This window comes from Narcine bancroftii, chromosome 3 (assembly GCF_036971445.1).
Source record: "Narcine bancroftii isolate sNarBan1 chromosome 3, sNarBan1.hap1, whole genome shotgun sequence".
In the NCBI taxonomy this organism is placed as follows: Eukaryota; Metazoa; Chordata; class Chondrichthyes; order Torpediniformes; family Narcinidae; genus Narcine; species Narcine bancroftii.
The window spans coordinates 296,680,114-296,699,219 of record NC_091471.1 but is presented as its reverse complement, the minus strand read 5'-3'; the positions used below and the strand labels follow the sequence as shown (position 1 = coordinate 296,699,219).

The following is a 19,106-nucleotide window of genomic DNA, read 5'->3' as shown; positions in this document are numbered from 1 at the left end:
GAATTCAATAGGGATAAGCATTTTAGGAATGGTACACAAGTCAGAAATAATGCACACAAGGAGCAGCGGAATACTGAATTGTTAAGGAGCAAATTGTATAATTGTGAAAGGTGTATGTCTGTAAATGTCCAAAAGGCAAGGGAGCAGGTTGATGAAATGGTTATGGTGGCATGCAGGAGAGTTTTACAAACAGAGCATACATGGTACCCGAGCACAAAAATCAAGCTGATGTTGCACAAAACAAATACTTGGATCTAATAAAGATGCCAAGACTTCATCATTTATCTGCAAGACTGGGGTTTTCTTTGGAACAAAGAAGGCGATAGCATTAAACGAGATGCAAAAAAAAAAAATCATTCACTAACCTGACAATTTATTCATTTCTATAGGAACACAGAGCATCAACTTGCACATGAGAAACTAAACTAAAATTGCTTTCAGATGGGCGTGGCTCCTAGTCACAAACATCAAATTCCTCACAAAATATTTCAGAAATATACTCTTCTCCAACAATGGAAACTGCTAAAATGTGTGCTCACCTTGTAAACCTTTAGGTAGATCCATTGTCTTGATAATTTCTTCTGCAATATCAAAGGCATTCAATCCAGTAAGTTTCTTCTCCCAGAATAACTACAAAATAATTTTTAAATTGCCACAATTAAAATAATCATGACACAATACACTTAAACTCAAACTATTTGCATTATTAAAGCAAATACAGTTCTGAAATTAAATTTTAAGTAAGAAAAACATTTAAAAACTAGCTTTTTTTTAATGTCATGCGACTTTCCATATGTGCCTCACAAAAAATATTTATAGTTGGACAGGCAAAGAATCCTCATTCTGTTAGAATTAAGTGTCATGAACAAGTCACGAAATTCGTTGTTTTGTGGCAGCATTCATGTGGAAACATTCATTTAAACCACCTTACAAACTGGGCCATAGGGGTGGATGATAAGGAATCAAAGAAACAAATATACATCGTCAAATATTTAAAATTAAGAAAATTATAAGCGATTCATTAAATTTGAACCAATCTAAATATATTTCAGATTAACTACCTGGCGTGGCTGTTCAACAGCTTTCTGTGGATCCATTTTTACTTTGTTGTTGGGATGGTTGGTAACTTTAGTAACAGGTTGCTTAAATATTGAAGCAGTCTGTCTCACAGGGAGTGAGGTGTTCAGGTCTGGTTTACCCTGTAAAAATCAATCAGTTCGTAAGTATGGATATTTTAACTGCAATTGGTATTGCATTTTAGATACACCTCTGACCCAATTTCAAAATCAAGGAATTAATTTACAACTTTAAAATCAATTTTATAACGCCATACGCTGCATATGCATTCATTACAAGTGTTGTATTTTCTAACATTACAACATCAAACAATTATATGGGGAGTTCAGCAGCTTTTCATTTTCCATAGACAATGATTTCTTTTGGAGAGCTTTAGATTCTGCAGTTCATTTGAAATTTAAGTTAGTACAGTGGGAACTTCATCCAAATATTTTCCAAACCAATCCAAAAGCTAGGTTCCGATCATTCTTATTCCTCAAACCACCTTTGCTATACAATCACATGTGCAGACAGACAGAATCTTAGCCCGCTGCATTGGCATCAATGTTAATCTTGAGGAGACCAGAACATTTAAGAAAAATGGAACTATCTTCAAGATGGTGGTCTGCAGATAAAGAGAGGGATTCTTGTCCTGTTTTGATGGTCCATCTGGGGCAAATAGACTAAAAGTACATGAGAAATAGGAGCAAGAGTAGGCCATTTGGCCCATTGAGCAGACCTTTTAATAAGGTCATGCTTGATTTGGTTGTGGACTCCACTCCATCTACCTGCCTAATTCCTCATCTCTTCAAAAATCTGAGTCAATAAATTTAACAATGCAGTCTCTACTGCATCCTAGGGTAGAAAATCCAACAGATTCACTATTGTCTGAGTAAAGCAGTTCCTCCTCATCTGTCCTAAATATATTCACCCAAATCTTGAAACTATGTCCTCTAGTCTCAGACCAGTGGAAACAACTTTTCTATCTTATCTATCCCTTTCATAATTTTCAATGTTTCTACAATTTCTCACATTCTTCTGAATTCCAGCAAAGTACAATTCCAACTCTCCTTGCAGGATAACACCCTCATCTCTGCAATCAACCTGGTGAACCTCCTCTGCATTGTCTCCAAAGCCAGTAAGTAGATCCTTTCCACTTGAGGAGACCAAAATTAAATGCAGTAATCCAGATGTATCAACACCAGTGTCCTGTACAATCGCAGCAGAACTTCCTTGTTCTCAAATTCAATCCTTGTATACATGAAGGCCGACATTCCAATTGCCTTCTTGATTACCTGTTGCACCTCCAAACTAACTTTTTGTGATGCACAGTCACATCCAAGCCCCTTGTCATTTTTTTTTTAAACTGGAATATACTTTTATTGAACACAAATCTCAGTCAGTAAAGCTAAGCTCACTAATTGCTTCTGATCAGTGCATGTTTTACATTAAATAACCCACTAAAAACTGCACCACATTTGCAGTAAGTGCTACTATGCTATACGAATCGAAATGAATCCAATAAAAGGTAAATTTACATTTATGCATCTATCACAATTGCCATGAATGGTCTGTATAATGGGATGGGCAACATTAAAATAATTTCCCATTGATACTTTTCATGATTGACAGTTGCTTGACAGTTTCCATTTGCAACAAGTGGATACCATTTACCTGCTACCAATTTCAACAAGTCAAATGAAGCAACCATACAATTCAAAGGCGCTCAGATCTCCTGATTGCATTGTTGCCACCAAACTCCATGATCATATTATAAAGTTATACTGTAAAGATTAAGTAATTGAGTCAGCTTCATGACACGGTTGGCATAACAATTAGCGCAATGCCTTTACAGTGCCAGCGAATGGGACCAGATCTGGGTTTGAATCCAACACCTTCTGTAAGGAGTGCATACATTCTCCTTGTTTCTGCGTGGGTTTTCCCCAGGGGCTCCAGTTTCCTCCCACCGTTCAAAACCATACCAGGGGTGTAAGTTAATGGGGTGTAAATTGGGCGGCACGGGCTTATGGGCCAAAATGGCCTGTTACCACGCTGCATGTCTAAATTTTAAAAAGTCCCTTCAGCCAATGCTGACCCAGCTGTTTACTTAAGCTAGTCCCATTTACCTGCATTTGGCCCACATCCATCTTAACATTTTATATCCATTTACCTGTCTAAATGTCTTTGAAAAGCTGGAATGGTATCCACCTCAACAATCTCCTGTGGCAGCTCTTTCCATATATCTAATACCTTTAGATCTGACAATTTAGCCTGAACAAAATAAAGAGACTGACCCGCTTTTAATAGTGCATTATGCTCTACATTGGAGTAACACTTTAAATATTTGGGTCAACTTAATTTCAGTGCTTTAATTCCATTTGTTAGGATTTTCCAAATGTTAGTTCTCAAAGGGGCAGCTAATTACAAAAGGTACAATGCAGAAGGAGGAACCTACCTGCAACACTAGCTATTTTAGTTGGTGAAAATGAAATACTGCAGTATTAGTTCAGGAATGTCATTTATCCCAAAATATTGAATACCAATATGAAAAAGAAATCATTATCTTTTGCAAAAGTCATTGCGTGCTGATTTTTTAGAAGTTTCCCCAGGCATTTCCACCAGCCATAAAAGATTACACACGATTGAAGATATCCGACTTTCAAAAGCAGCAAGTTGCCAAACTCTACAAAGTGACAGGCAGGAACCAGACTTTCAGTGTTTCATGCTCATTGTACACGTTCTCAACCAGGTGGTAGTTCAGTCAGTATTGGTAGGTGCCTGAAGGTAGGCATGCCAAATTCTAATCAATGCAAACATATGGGTTTACAGAGCAATTTCATCTACTGCACTGAAGTTCACAGGTTAAATGCCATGAACCATCGTGGAGCCTATTCCTGGACAAATGCCAGTTGGGTCAACATCTTAACTAGGGATAACATGCGGATCATTCTTCAAATCATTGTGAAATACGATAAACTGGTGAAAATGTCGAAATGTTAAATACCTTGACCTGGTTGGCAGAGTCGAAGCGTAGTCTCTGTCTGTTCTTGTTCAGTTTGCTGATGAGCATTTTCCCTGTTCGGAAATCGAAGCTGCTCAGATCCATTGAGTTTCCCAGATACCGCGCAAGCTGTGGCTTGCTTCGGAACTTCTTTCCACTTGGGCTAAAATAAAATAATGCAATCGCAAAAAGTGTTTCTTATTGCATTATAAAACTTGTCATATACTTTTCCAAAAGTATGAACTTCCAAAAGGTACTAAAACCTACCAACGTAGCCGACATGCCAAGAAACCATCACTCAATAGGGTCACAGATAGCACTACCAGTCAACCAAACACCAACCTACTATTCGAGCTGAACTAAATATCGAGCTGATCAAACTTGTATTATCTACTTTCCAGTCGAGTTAAAGGGATCAGTCATGACCATCCAAGAGAATGTAGAATCCACACTAGGGGCATTGCTAATATTAACCATTTGGCATGGCACAGCTGAACATTTTGGAGCACTCAATTTTCCACGCAAGATGCTGATCAAAGCTATGCAAAGTATAGCCAAGAGCTTCACCAAAGGGCAGGGAAGAGAGGGGGGGGGGAAAAAAAGTGCCATTTCTCAGGCTATTTGCACAGACCTCCCAGCAGCTGGTTATACAGCAGCAATGACAGAGGTCTGGAAGCAGAACTCCATATTTTCTCACCAGGAAAGATGAACTGCGCAGGGAGACAAAGGGAAGAATATATAATACAATTGAAATTGAGGTGTTTATATTTGTATCAATATTTTCACAGTCCCAGAAACTCTAGAACTTCTACTGTGTTTGTTGTTTGGACCCATGACCCCCACATACCAATCTCCTGATCTCAATCACACTAGAGAAGGAGAAGGTGTCACACGCTTCCCCATGGGGAAGAAAAGGTCTCTCACGCACCTCCTAGTGGACAGCTCAAGAGCTACATTGGCAGAGGCCTGGTAGCAGATCACCTGTCTCTCTTCTTGGCCAGGGAATGGTGCGTGATGTACTGGCAACCTAAACAAGAGGGGAGAAACACAATTTAAAATGGGGGATGGAAATGGAACATAATTAAGCATTCTGAATTCTTCCCACTCCATCACCTTCACTGAGATAACTCTAAAATTTGAAAATGATACCACTCTAGACACAAAGGGTTTGGACTATTAGTAATTTGAATGACAACTGATATAAGTTAATAGACATGTATATTTGAACTATTCTTCTACTCAAAAAAAATTGATAAACCAACCCAATTCCCCAATGTATTTAAGACCTATACTAATCATAGGTCAGTTAAGACCATTTGGGCTTCCTTACTCACCAGAAAATTAATGCCATGAGACCTGCATGATCTTGAATTTTCATCCAGTATCTGTCACTGTCTCAGTAAGATGCTAAAAATTGCTATGAATGATGGCAAAAATTAGGAAGAAACTTTCTAATGGAGTAAATTAGTCACAGCTATACTATACTAACATTCTAATGTGAAATACCTCTGAAAATAGTGCACAGAAACACACAAACATCCAGCTTTAGTGATGAAACAACATAAAATGAAAGTGACCAATGAAAGAATGAGAAAAAAATTACATGGAAGAAAGATCTACAAGGCGAGTTTTTTGGATCTGGAATAGACTGATCTAGGGATGAGGTTCAATCATAAATGTTCAGAAGAAAACGGAAATACTTGGTGGGTTGTTGCAGGGACACAGTAGAATGGGAGAGTGGGACTAGCCAAAATACTCTTGCAACAAAAAAAAAAGCCTGAGCGGTCTTCTTTCATGATAGAAATGCAAATCTTCACAACTTAATCATTTGAAAACATCAATCGTAGAACAGTAGAACAGCTGGGTTAGCAAGGACCAAAAGAAAAAAACAGCGTAATAATGACAATTAGGAATCCCAGAAGTCCGCTTTACATGGTATTGTTTTGTGAACCAGCAAAAGTACAAATTAACAACCGTTACCAACTTTAAAATCTTTATGAACATTTGCTTAAATAAAATTTCAAAACACTGAATCAGTCTTCATTGTTGTCAGGATTCAATTCTTATAAAGCTTTTTTAAATCCCAGGTCTATTAGACTTTAAAAACTACAAATAAATTAGAAACTCTGAAGCTACTTAGTGGAGGGGGATTTGGGTGAGGAGATATAGAAAAAATATCGTGGAATTTTGGAAAATAGGGGAATTTGGAGATTTTATTGCATGCCACATTAAACATGGAGATTTAGGATCTAAATTTGCAACAACACAAAAGAACTAGATATTAACAACATTGGAAATGGACTACAAGATGTATATCATTCACTATTTTTTGAAGAGGATCTGGTTAGTCGGAAAATAAAGGTATGATCTCATATTGATCTATGAAAAGGGTAACAGAAGAAAGCAAAATGTTATAAGGTCTCTCTCTGGCAGATTGGTTCTTTGAACTAAATTCTTTCAATCATGTTGAAAGTGACTTCTAAATATGTCCACATTACAGTTAAATAGCCCATTAAAAAGTTATGTTATATGAGAAAGGGCAATATAAATACACAAATTGTATTGTGTGAATAACTAACCCAAAATAGTCAAATTTTCAAGTTGATATTGTTCGTGCTCACTCTGGGACCTTCTTCCCATAGAGGAAAATGTACCACTTTAAAACTTATAAAAGTATGAAAACTAGGGAAATCAAAATATTATTATTGTACCTTTCTACAGAGAGTGTACATCACACCAAGTTGAATATGTGTACTTAATTTTTCACTCTACACTTAAAACAAGGCTAAAGTAAACTACCAAATACTGACTTGTAAATCAAAGGGTATTTGACAAAAAAAATCCAACCATTTATGTTGTGGGGAAGGAAAAAAATGGGTAGCTTGTTCAAATTTTAAACAGGGCTTAAAGAGGTAGACAAGGAGTTTGGGGTGACGGGGAGAATGATACCAACCCCTTCAAATTGTCTCATTGGAATTAGTGAAGCACAAGATCACTGTTCATTTTCCTTGATCTTATTCCAACTGTTTTCTCAAGGAGACTGCACAAGTGCTCCATCATGAGTGTTGTGCAAAGGAGAACCCCTTCAAAGTAGGCATCACTTGAAGAGCTTTCACAGAGTTGCGCAGACCAGCTGAGTTTCTCCAGCATTGTGTTTTTACAAGTGCTCCATCATTACTGTTGCAGCCCCACAGATTGGATATGTTGATAACCTGGCCAGAGAATACCCAATAGATAATTGGGTATTTTCACCTTTTCCACAATTCAAGATGAATCAATTAGACATTGCAATTTCTTGAAACATTATGTACTGTACATGGTTTCTTACAAAACTATACAATACTTATACTACACCTCTATTGTAAAATAAGTTAAGGGTATTCTTCCTTAAACGTACATTTTGACAAGAAATTTTCCAGTGGAAAATTCATATATCCATGACAAAGCATGGTCCAGAATAAAAAAAAACATACGAGCATACTTTAACACAAGCAGGTAATATGAAATTAGAATAGGGTACATCCAATTTAACAGCAGAATTAGTCTCAAATGAAAGTAAAAAGAAATTTCTGAAATTTTTTTTTTAATGCAAAAATTCTGGGGAACCTCAGCAAGTCATGCAGCGTTGATTATGTTTCTTTTTTATCTTTCCTACATAAACAATGTTTCAGGCCTGAGCCCTTCATCAAGGTATGAGCAAAAAGAAGGCAGGCACCCAAACAAAATGGTGAGGGGAGGAGCAGGGGAAGCAGCACAGGGCCACAGGCAAGAGGTCATAGGTGGATATGACACTTCTGAATGTTAGATTTAGTTTTTGGTACAAATGCTTAATTTAATCTTAAAAAAAATCTTGTCTAGTTGAACCATGTTGCATGCAATTATTTAAAAGTTAACTGAAGGGATGTTGTGAAGAAAATATTCTAAATAACAAGCTCCCTCCCAATCTTTAAGAACACCCACAGGAAAATATGAACATGGAAATGTGCCATATTTAATATGAAACAAAAATATGCTGAAATGCAATCAATTTGTAAATGGATCTGCAGTTGTTTTGACAAACTTTCAAATAAATATTTGGTTCAAATTACAAAATAAAAATTGGATATTGTCTTATTCTATTTTTCATGAGTATTTCACAAACTTTTCTAAAAGTGCAAGAGTGATGTGGGTTCCAGAAAAATGGCCAACTCAGCGCATTGGGCAAGGCACAAATGCATTTGTGCTGTTACAGGGCGCAGACTCTGTCCAGAAACCAAATACATTTTCCTGTTTCAACCAAATTGTTCCTCTTTTTAAAAAATTTCCTCAACTGATGCAACAGATTAAAATCATTGACTCAAATATTTTCAACTCAATTTCCATTGGCTTTCAAATATTAATTCAAATCTGATATTGCTAACTAAAGGTGGTCATTATTAGCACAGCGAGGTCCATATGGTCCAATCTTAGGAGTAATTATGAGTGTATTAAATGGAACTAACTATTTTATTTGATCTCCATAACTGTTCAAACAGTGACTTCATGGACAAAAACTATACAAATTATCAAACTCCTTCATTTAAAAAAGAATGACTTTATTTCAATTTTTAGTCTTGGCATTTACTTTCAAAATCAGTTTAATGCCTACTCAACTTGCTTCAGTGGTAGACTCATGGGAAGCAAATATATTTTACATTGGATTTTTCTTTTTTTTTTAAAGCTGCATATTATCAACAAATGGTGCAATACTAATATGATATTCCCTCAGACCTTGAGGGAGACTAGTGTAAAAATGGCTGGGGCACTGGCAGATAAATTTAAAATGTCCTTGAGCCACAAGGACATTGGATTGGAGGGTAGCTCATGTTGTTCCATTGTTTAAAAATGGCTCAAAAAAATAAACCAGGTCATTATAGGTCGGTGAGCCTGACATCAATATAGGTAAATTATTGGAAGGAGTTATGAGAGATAGGATACATAGATATTTGGGCTAATTAAGGACTGTCAGCATGGGTTTCTTCGTGGTAGGTTGTGTTGTAGAATTTTTCGAGGAGTTACCTACAAGGTAGATGAAGGAAAGGCTGTGGATGTTGTCTACATGGACTTTAGTAAAGTCTTTGATAAGGTCTCCATAGTGAGGTTATAAACTGGATTTGAAATTGGCTGTGTGGGAGAAAACAGAGTGGTAGTGAATGGTCGCTTCTCAGACTCGAGGCCTGTGACTAGAGGTGTTCCTCAGGGATCGGTGTTGGGACCATTGTTGTTATCTGGATGACAATATGGATGATAATGTGATAAATTGGACCAGCAAATTTGCTGATGATACAAAGATAGGTGGCGCTGTGGACTGCGAGGAAATTTTTCAAAGCTTGCAAAGGGTTCTGGACCAATTGGGAGAATGGGCTAAAAAAATGGTAGATAGAATTTGTAGATAGAATTTAATGCAGACAAGTGTGAGGTGTTGCATTTTGGAAAGGCAAACCAAGGTAAGACATACACTGTAATTGGTAGGGCACTGAAGAGTGCGGAGGAGCAAAGAGATCTGGGAATACAGATACATAATTCCCTAAAGGTAGACAGAGTTGTAAAGAAAGCTTTTGACACCTTAGCCTTTATAAATCAAAGTAATGAGTACAGGAGTTGGGATGTTATATTGAAGTTGTTTAAGACATTGGTGAGGCCAAATTTGGAATGTGGTGTGCAGTTCAGGTAACCTAACTACATGAAAGATATCAATAAGATTGAAAGAGGGGATAGAAGATTTACAAGGATGTTTCCGGGTCTTCAGGAGTTGAGTTACAGGGAAAGATTAAACAAGTTATGACTTTATTCCTTGGAGCGAAGAAGAAGGGGAGATTTGATAGAGGTTTAAAAGATTATGAGAGATATAGACAGAGTGGATGCGAGTAGACACTTTCCACTTTGATTGGGGGAGATAAATACAAGAGGTCAGTTTTAAGATGAAAGGGGAAAGGTTAAGGGGGCACATTAGGGGAAAGTTCTTCATTCAGAGAGTGGAGAGAGTGTGGAATGAGCTGCCATCTAATGTGAATGCAGGCTCTATCAAGTTTTAGGAAGAATAAATTGGATAAATACATGGATGGGAGAGGACTGGAGGGTTATGGAATGGGAGCAGGTCAATGGGATGAGTGGAATGGTCAGCACAGACTAGAAGGGCCGAATGCCTGTTTTCTCTGCTGTACCATTCTAGACTGAAAAGAGGGTTGGTGCGAGAACACAGCCTTGCTTCACGCCATTGTTAATGGAGAAGGGTTCAGAGAGCACATTGCTGTATCTGACCCGACCTTGTTGGTTTTCGTGCAGTTGGATAATCATGTTGAGGAACTTTGGGGGACATCCGATGCGCTCTAGTATTTGCCAAAGCCCTTTCCTGCTCACGGTGTCGAAGGCTTTGGTGAGGTCAACAAAGGTGATGTAGAGTCCTTTGTTTTGTTCTCTGCACTTTTCTTGGAGCTGTCTGAGGGCAAAGACCATGTCAGTAGTTCCTCTGTTTGCGCGAAAGCCGCACTGTGATTCTGGGAGAATATTCTCAGCGACACTAGGTATTATTCTATTTAGTAGAATCCTAGCGAAGATTTTGCCTGCAATGGAGAGCAACGTGATTCCCCTGTAGTTTGAGCAGTCTGATTTCTCGCCTTTGTTTTTGTACAGGGTGATGATGGTGGCATCACGAAGATCCTGAGGCAGTTTTCCTTGGTCCCAACAAAGCTTGAAAAACTCATGCAGTTTGGCATGCAGAGTTTTGCCGCCAGCCTTCCAGACCTCTGGGGGGATTCCATCCATACCTGCTGCTTTGCCACTTTTCAGTTGTTCGATTGCCTTATATGTCTCATCCAGGGTGAGAACCTCATCCAGCTCTAGCCTTAGGGGCTGTTGAGGGAGCTGGAGTTGGTTCAGCATGATGCTGAACCAAGCCATGAAAGACCCCAACAATGAAGACGCTGTTTACATCCGGTACCGCACGGATGGCAGTCTCTTCAATCTGAGGCGCCTGCAAGCTCACACCAAGACACAAGAGAAACTTGTCCGTGAACTACTCTTTGCAGACGATGCCGCTTTAGTTGCCCATTCAGAGCCAGCTCTTCAGCGCTTGACGTCCTGCTTTGCGGAAACTGCCAAAATGTTTGGCCTGGAAGTCAGCCTGAAGAAAACTGAGGTCCTCCATCAGCCAGCTCCCCACCATGACTACCAGCCCCCCCACATCTCCATCGGGCACACAAAACTCAAAACGGTCAACCAGTTTACCTATCTCGGCTGCACCATTTCATCAGATGCAAGGATCGACAATGAGATAGACAACAGACTCGCCAAGGCAAATAGTGCCTTTGGAAGACTACACAAAAGAGTCTGGAAAAACAACCAACTGAAAAACCTCACAAAGATAAGCGTATACAGAGCCGTTGTCATACCCACACTCCTGTTCGGCTCCGAATCATGGGTCCTCTACCGGCACCACCTACGGCTCCTAGAACGCTTCCACCAGCGTTGTCTCCGCTCCATCCTCAACATCCATTGGAGCACTTTCATCCCTAACGTCGAAGTACTCGAGATGGCAGAGGTCGACAGCATCGAGTCCACGCTGCTGAAGATCCAGCTGCGCTGGATGGGTCACGTCTCCAGAATGGAGGACCATCGCCTTCCCAAGATCGTGTTATATGGCGAGCTCTCCACTGGCCACCGTGACAGAGGTGCACCAAAGAAAAGGTACAAGGACTGCCTAAAGAAATCTCTTGGTGCCTGCCACATTGACCACCGCCAGTGGGCTGATAACGCCTCAAACCGTGCATCTTGGCGCCTCACAGTTTGGCGGGCAGCAACCTCCTTTGAAGAAGACCGCAGAGCCCACCTCACTGACAAAAGGCAAAGGAGGAAAAAACCCAACACCCAACCCCAACCAACCAATTTTCCCCTGCAACCGTGTCTGCCTGTCCCGCATCGGACTTGTCAGCCACGAACGAGCCTGCAGCTGACGTGGACTTTTTACCCCCTCCATAAATCTTCGTCCGCGAAGCCAAGCCAAAGAAAAAACCATTCTAGACACAATCATATGGCTCAAGTTCACTAAAATTTGTGCATACATTCATGGTGTGTGCAGCAAGCATAAAAGGTAATGCAATGCTACTGTTTAATTGATATCGGTTAAAACTGAGGTCTGGATTAATGCTTCCGAAAACTCAATCTTGAATTCATTGTGATTTCCCACAACGATATTACTACACAAACAGATATCTCAAGGTGCAATGGCCTGAAATATCAGACTTTAAACATTGATGCAACCTTGCACAGCAAAATGGGTTCTCTGAACATGCTGACAGGCCAGAATTGAAATTTCATAATTACACGTTTGAGAGAATCAGACGAATTCTGTAAATCAACTCATAATTATTGAATTTATTTTTCAATTTCAGTCAACAAATAGCTGTTCAAAAAAAAAACCAAATGAATTTAAGTACTTTACAATAATAGTAAATATTACTTCGGATAAGATAAACATTGGGATTTTCCTATTTGTATGCCTAATAATATTCATGATTTTTTTTGTTTTACACCACATTACTGTACTCCAAATTAAATTCTCCCTCTATTTTCGTTTCACAAGAGAGATTCATCATCTTAAAAATCCTCCATTAATCACTTTGATTTTACCGTGATTTTCTGCGAATGTTTCAATCTAAAATAGCACTGAAATGTAGTAGATCTGATCACTGGATAGCACGCAAACCAACATTTTCACTGTTTCTCAGCAGTTGACAAGAAATCAGAAACTTACCTACAATGCTACACCTTCGTCAGACATATTTGTGGAAGCTTGCCACACACAAAGAGGCTGCTATTTGACATTCGTTATAACATGCAGAAATAATTTGTTGACTCTAGGTTTAAATGCCATTCCTCACTTCTCTTGCAGGTAAACAGCAGCTATAATTATAAAGCTGCAGAATCACTGAACTACAGTAGGAAAAGTTTTGTCTGTGATGTCCTGGCTGTGTCGACTACCTTTTGGACTTTTACACTTTTATCTTGAGTGTAAAACTCAGGGGTATTGGTGTCTCCATACCAGACTGTAATGAGGACAGTCAGTACACTTTCCACCATGCCTCTGTAGAATTTTCCCAGGGTTTCTGGGGTCATACCAATCCTCCAAAAACTCCTGAGGAAGTAGAGGTACTGACCTAGTTTCTTCCTAATGCCATTGGTGTGTTAAGTCCAGGAATGATCCTCCGAGATGGTGACTCGCAAGATCTAAAATTTGATCATCCTTTCCACCTCTGAACCCCCAATGATCACAGGATTGTGAACCTCTGGCTTTCCTTTCCTGAAGTCAACAATCTGCTCCTTAGTTTTGGTGACACTGAGTGCAAGGTTGTTGTTGGTGCACCATTCAGCCAAGTTTTCAATCTCCATCCTGTATGTTGGCTCATCCCCTTCCTTTATAAACCCTCTACCATGGTATCGTTAACACCAACTACAAATTTGCTAATGTCATACTGAGCTATGCAGTCATAAATGTAAAATGAATAGAGCAGAGGGATAAGAATACACCCCTGTGGTGCTCAGATAGTGATGGAGATTGTGGAGGAGAAATTCCTACCAATCTTCACAGATTGTGGTCCGGAAGTGAGGAAATCCATAATCAAATTACACAGTGGGGTGTTAACTCCCAGGTTTTAGAATTTGCTTATCAGTTTTGAGGGGATGATGGTGTTAAGTGCTGAAATGTAGTCAATAATACAACAATTTTTCTGTTACAAGATGTTACAGCTCTTTTGTTTTTCCTGGGCTTTAATCTTGATGACAAGCATGAGGCATTTCATCAAAAATGTTCTTGATGTTCATGCATAACATATAATTTTTTGTTATTTTATCAAAAGTCATTAAGTCAATTATACATGACTTGCCTTTATGAAATTTGCACAGGCTTTCTTGATCCAATCCACACGGCAGAATGACTTCTAATTGTGGGCCTGATTATAGTTTGTAGACCTTACTCCACCTCCAAGATCAAACTAGATAGTTTAGAGTTGCTCGGTTTTTCCCTGTATCCTTTCTGAACAAGGTGTGATGTTTGCAGTTTTCCAGTCCTCAGCATGTTTGAAGCATGCCTCTACAATTTTTTCCCCTCACATTCCTTCTCATGCATCTCATATTTTTAAGTCCTCTGGAAGCAGTTTTTAAATTCATCCTGAAACTCAGATGAGTTTTCATTTTGCTAAGATGCCAGCATAATTTTCTTCAGTAAAATGTTATTAAGAGTCAATTTTTTTAAAATATAAAGGCATACAGCACTGAAACAGGCCAATTTGGCCCTGAGTTTATCCCGCCCAATTTACAACCATTAACCTACATCCCCTCCCCCTCCCCCCCCCCCCCCCCCCAGTACATTTTCAAGGATGAGAGGAAACCAGAGCCGCCGGAGAAAAACCTATGCAGACACAGGGAGAACGTACAAACTCCTTACAGACAGCATGGGATTTGAACCCAGGTCCAGTCCTGATCACTGGTGCTGTAAAGAGTATACCAATCATGCCGCCTTACTTCTGCGGGTTTGTTTTCTGTTTCCTCTTACAACCCTTCAAGTGCCTCCAGACTATTTTACATGATACAAGAAAGCAGAGAGATTTTCCGCATTTTTATTAGCCATAGGCAAGATGCCAGAAGACAGAAAGATAGCTAAATGTTGTCCCCTTGTTCAAAACCTGTAGGAACAAGTCCCTGGAAACTATTTCACATCTGTGATAGTTAAGTAGTTAAAAGATTCTGAGGAGCATGATTTATGTTCACTTGCAAAAGCATTATCTGATTAGGAGGAATCAGCACTGTTCTGTGCAATGGTGTCTCATCCATCTGATTTATTTTTGAGATGATAACTTAGAAAATTGATGAAGGCAAAGCCGCAGACAATATTTACATGGACTTTAAAGCTCTTGACAAGGTCTGCATGGCTCAGAAAGTTAAAACACAATGGATCCAAGGTGTGTTGGCAACAGTGGATAAGATAGAAGTGAATGACTAAAGTTCAGTAAAAGTAATGTAGCACAGGAATCAGTGCTGTGAAATTTGTAGGTTTTTTAAAAAAGACATACTGCACGGTAACAGGCCATTTCTGCCCTCAAGTCTATGCCGGCCAATTTAAACCCATTAACCTACACCCCCAGTATGTTTTTTGAACAGTGGGAGTCCCCAGAGAAAACCCACACGGACACACAAAATGTCAAACTCCTTACAGACAGCATGGGACTTGAACCCCAGTCCTGATCACTGACGCTGTAAAGGCTAACCACAGCACCATGCCGCCCAAATTTTTGATTAAAAAATCTGCAGAAAACACAAAGAAATTGGGTGTTTCAGAGAGTGAAGGCGGCAGTCGAACGATACAGACACGGATGAGATGGAATGATAGGCAAAGTGTTGGCAAATGAAATTTAATCCAGGTAAGTGTGAGGTAATGCACTTTGAGAGGTCAAATTCTGGGAAATGGCAGGGATCTTCAGAGCACTGATGTATAGAGAAACCCTGAAGTGCCAGTCTGTAGGCCCCTGAGAGTGCTGACACATTTGCACAAGGTAGTGAAAAAGGCACTCAGGCTTTCCTTTAGAGGCCAAAGCATTGAGTGCAAGATTTTATGTAGTGCTTATACAAAACATTATTAAAATCGTACTTGGAATATTGTACACGTTCACTCACGACAGGAAGGATGTGCTAGTAACAGACAGAATGGCAGAGATTTTTTTTTAGTTATCCCCTTGTTACAGGGAGATTTGGATAAGATTAGTTTATCCTCAATAGAATGCAATGAGCCTGAATCAGTCATCGGCACAGATTAAATCTGCCCAACTTGCTCATGCCCAGTGGCGAGAAGAATGGTGAAATCTGGGTCAATAAACAATCTGCTTTCAAACATTGAGTCAAGTTGGATCAGTGGGAGAATAAGAATCGTCAACATTTTGGTTTGGAATCCTTCATCAAGACTGATGACAAGGTTCAAGTTAGGAGAAATTTTACAAGATGTTCAAAGGCTAGGTTTTGCCATTAAGAAGCTGATGAATATCTACAATGACCTGTCAGAGATAATGATCCAGGCAAATACTGCTACAATGGTTAAAACACAGATGACAGGTACTTGGTTAGGAAAGGCATAGCGGCCATACAGGCAGATGGGATAAGGAACCACCGTCAACATAGATGACCATCCCCATTTCTGCATTGTACATTTCTGGGACTTCACTGTGAATTGATACCTACACTGGAAAAGAGACCAGTAATAGTCAACAAAACATGTTCATCAAGCTGGTAATGAGAAAATATTTTGCATTGTTATGGCTTTCCTGACCCAGGGGATTATCCAACAGCTTTACAAGCAATAATTATTTATTCGGGGTATGAGTTTACTAGTGCCCAACAAGACACCAGTGAGAATAGTGAAATGGACTCATGTTGAGTTCATGATAAATATCGATCAGGAACCAAGGACACTTTACTAGTTAACACGAATCATGGGTCCTCTACAGGCATCACCTACGGCTCCTAGAACGCTTCCACCAGCGTTGTCTCCGCTCCATCCTCAACATCCATTGGAGCGCTTTCATCCCTAACGTCGAAGTACTCGAGATGGCAGAGGTCGACAGCATCGAGTCCACGCTGCTGAAGATCCAGCTGCGCTGGGTGGGTCACGTCTCCAGAATGGAGGACCATTGCCTTCCCAAGATCGTGTTCTATGGCGAGCTCTCCACTGGCCACCGTGACAGAGGTGCACCAAAGAAAAGGTACAAGGACTGCCTAAAGAAATCTCTTGGTGCCTGCCACATTGACCACCGCCAGTGGGCTGATCTCGCCTCAAACCGTGCATCTTGGCGCCTCACAATTTGGCGGGCAGCAACCTCCTTTGAAGAAGACCACAGAGCCCACCTCACTGACAAAAGACAAAGGAGGAAAAACCCAACCCCAACCAGCCAATTTTCCCCTGCAACCGCTGCAACCGTGTCTGCCTGTCCCGCATCGGACTGGTCAGCCACAAACGAGCCTGCAGCTGACGTGGACTTTTACCCCCTCCATAAATCTTCGTCCGCGAAGCCAAGCCAAAGAAAAATGGTACATCTGACCATAAAAAGGCAATGCTGAAGAAACTCAGCAGGTCAAACACTGTACTTTATGCAGCTAAAAAAAATTTAAATCAAGACAGGAGCCAAATGTAGGCAGGCACCCTAGTTCACCTGCTGAGTTTCTCCAGCATTGCGTTTTTACTTCCACTATGGTGTCTGCAAGACTTTTGTGTTTTGCGTACATCTGACAGTCTCACTCAGCTCAAATCTTTCCGCATCCCGTATCCTCACCAGTCACGATAGTGCCCAGACGGCATCCTGCACCTTACAAAGAGGCAGATTTTTTTTTTCAAATTAAGTAGCACGTCAACAAGAAGAGTTCACAATTTCAAACTTTTATCCAAGTTAAGCAAATTACAATTTTTAAAAACTCCTGCCATCTTCCAACTTTTGCCTTCTCCAACACTGGCTCAGAAATTGTCTCAGAATCACAGGCACCGAAAAGTATCCTCACAATTCATCCAGGCAGCTCCAAAAGTTGTCGTTTTTCTTGGCTCACGGTTCACCCGTTCTAACTTTAACTCTTGCCATAAATTAGCCAGCCAATACAAAGATTCACATTCTGGGTTTCTCGGATTGGACAACTCGTGAGCGATTCAACGGCAATGTTCTTTCAGTCAGGCTCGAAACCTTTCTTCCCCCTCAAATCTGTGCAGACAAGTGCCTCAGAAGCTCCATTGCAAACTTGAGCAATGCACGACTTTCAAGAAATACTTCTATCAATTCTGCAGTTCACCATACTTTTTTTTAAAAACAGAATAACCACCATGTGATAAACCAATCCAACAGGGCTTAAAATTGGGGCGCAAATGCGAGGGGCTCCTGTTGAGAATGACGACGTTTCAAACGCTGATGGGGCAGTGAACTCGACAGCCACGTGTAAAACCACCGGGGAAGGTGCAATAATAAAAGCTGGTGGATATGGGTTTTAATTTGCAAATTAAAAACGAGCTCCCGCTGCAGCTTGCACAAGTTGCCGGCCGGGGCCGACGCCTTTCCCCGGGGAACCAGCCGCCGGGCCGCAGGTTGAAGGGGGCTTCCTGCTTCCCTTACAGCCCCCTCCAACAACACACGCTGGGGAGAGGCGAAAGGCCCAGCCGAGCTGCTTTTGTCCCAGCCCAAGGCCTTCCCCTCCCCCACACCCTCGGACACAAGGAGCCCCGTCTCCTCGCCCCTCCGACTGGGCGCCGGTGCCTCCCGGCGGCCTCGCAGGCCTCGGCCTCGGCTCACCTGTAGTAGTACACGTCGCTCTTGCCCGCCGACAGACCCGACTTCCGAGTCACCTCTTCGCGCTTCCAGCCGGAGGGCAGCGCCGAGCACTCGAAGCGTTTCCTCTCCATCTCCAGGGCTGCCGCTGGCTCGAGGGCGCCGACGGAAAATCTCCCCCGCCTCCGGTCGGGAGCATGGACCGGGGATCCCGCGCCGCCGCCACCCGGCCTGGCACCGCAGCCCTCCGCTCAGTGAGCCGCCCCACCCCTCGCGGCGCCCGCCAGCCTGACTCCCTCCGCACAGACGAAAGAGTGCCGTCGCCCTCCGCGGGGCGAGGGCGTTCCACTGCGCTGCGCACTTATTTGCTTTTTCGCTTGCGGGCGAGGCAGAATTACTACTTTTTGGCAGTGCAAAAAAGAATTGTATCCCATGTACACATGGAAACAAATAAAGAAATGTTTGCAACTGTGCGATACAGAGAGAGAAATCAAGACAGTGCAAATGTAGCAATCCTGAAATGTAACCCTCATTGAGTTTGTTGTTGGTAGCAGCTGGTGGTGCGAAAAGCACCGAAACGCTGGATCCACTCGGCTTCAGCAGCCCATGGGGTTTCACTCGGTGCGGGTCCGGTGGCGCCCACATCGCTTTCCCAGCGTGTGCTGGCTGGGCGGCGGCCATCACTCGATGTTTGCTGCTGCTCGCCAACAGCAAAGATGTCCTGGAGGGGTTTTGCCGGTGAT

At 41.2% G+C, this 19,106-nt stretch overlaps 1 protein-coding gene across 5 annotated transcripts in view; it reads right to left on the bottom strand.

The window, feature by feature from the left end:
- Positions 1-18,650, bottom strand: part of mbd3a (methyl-CpG binding domain protein 3a) — a 37,367-nt gene extending 18,717 nt beyond the window's left edge. Inside the window, exons 1-5 of one of the 5 annotated variants that reach the window (XR_011354545.1) lie at positions 18,388-18,650; positions 4,986-5,084; positions 4,061-4,220; positions 1,062-1,199; positions 540-630 (exon numbers count right to left, since the gene is read on the bottom strand). Coding sequence is in view for 4 of the 5 variants with exons in the window: in XM_069928629.1 (XP_069784730.1) it covers positions 540-630; positions 1,062-1,199; positions 4,061-4,220; positions 4,986-5,084; positions 18,388-18,497 (598 nt within the window). In the remaining variant the exon portion in view is untranslated. The remainder of the gene's footprint in view (positions 1-539; positions 631-1,061; positions 1,200-4,060; positions 4,221-4,985; positions 5,085-18,387) is intronic. The other 4 variants (XM_069928629.1, XM_069928630.1, XM_069928631.1 and 1 more) reach the window with 4 other exon arrangements.
- Positions 18,651-19,106: the final 456 nt, after the last annotated feature.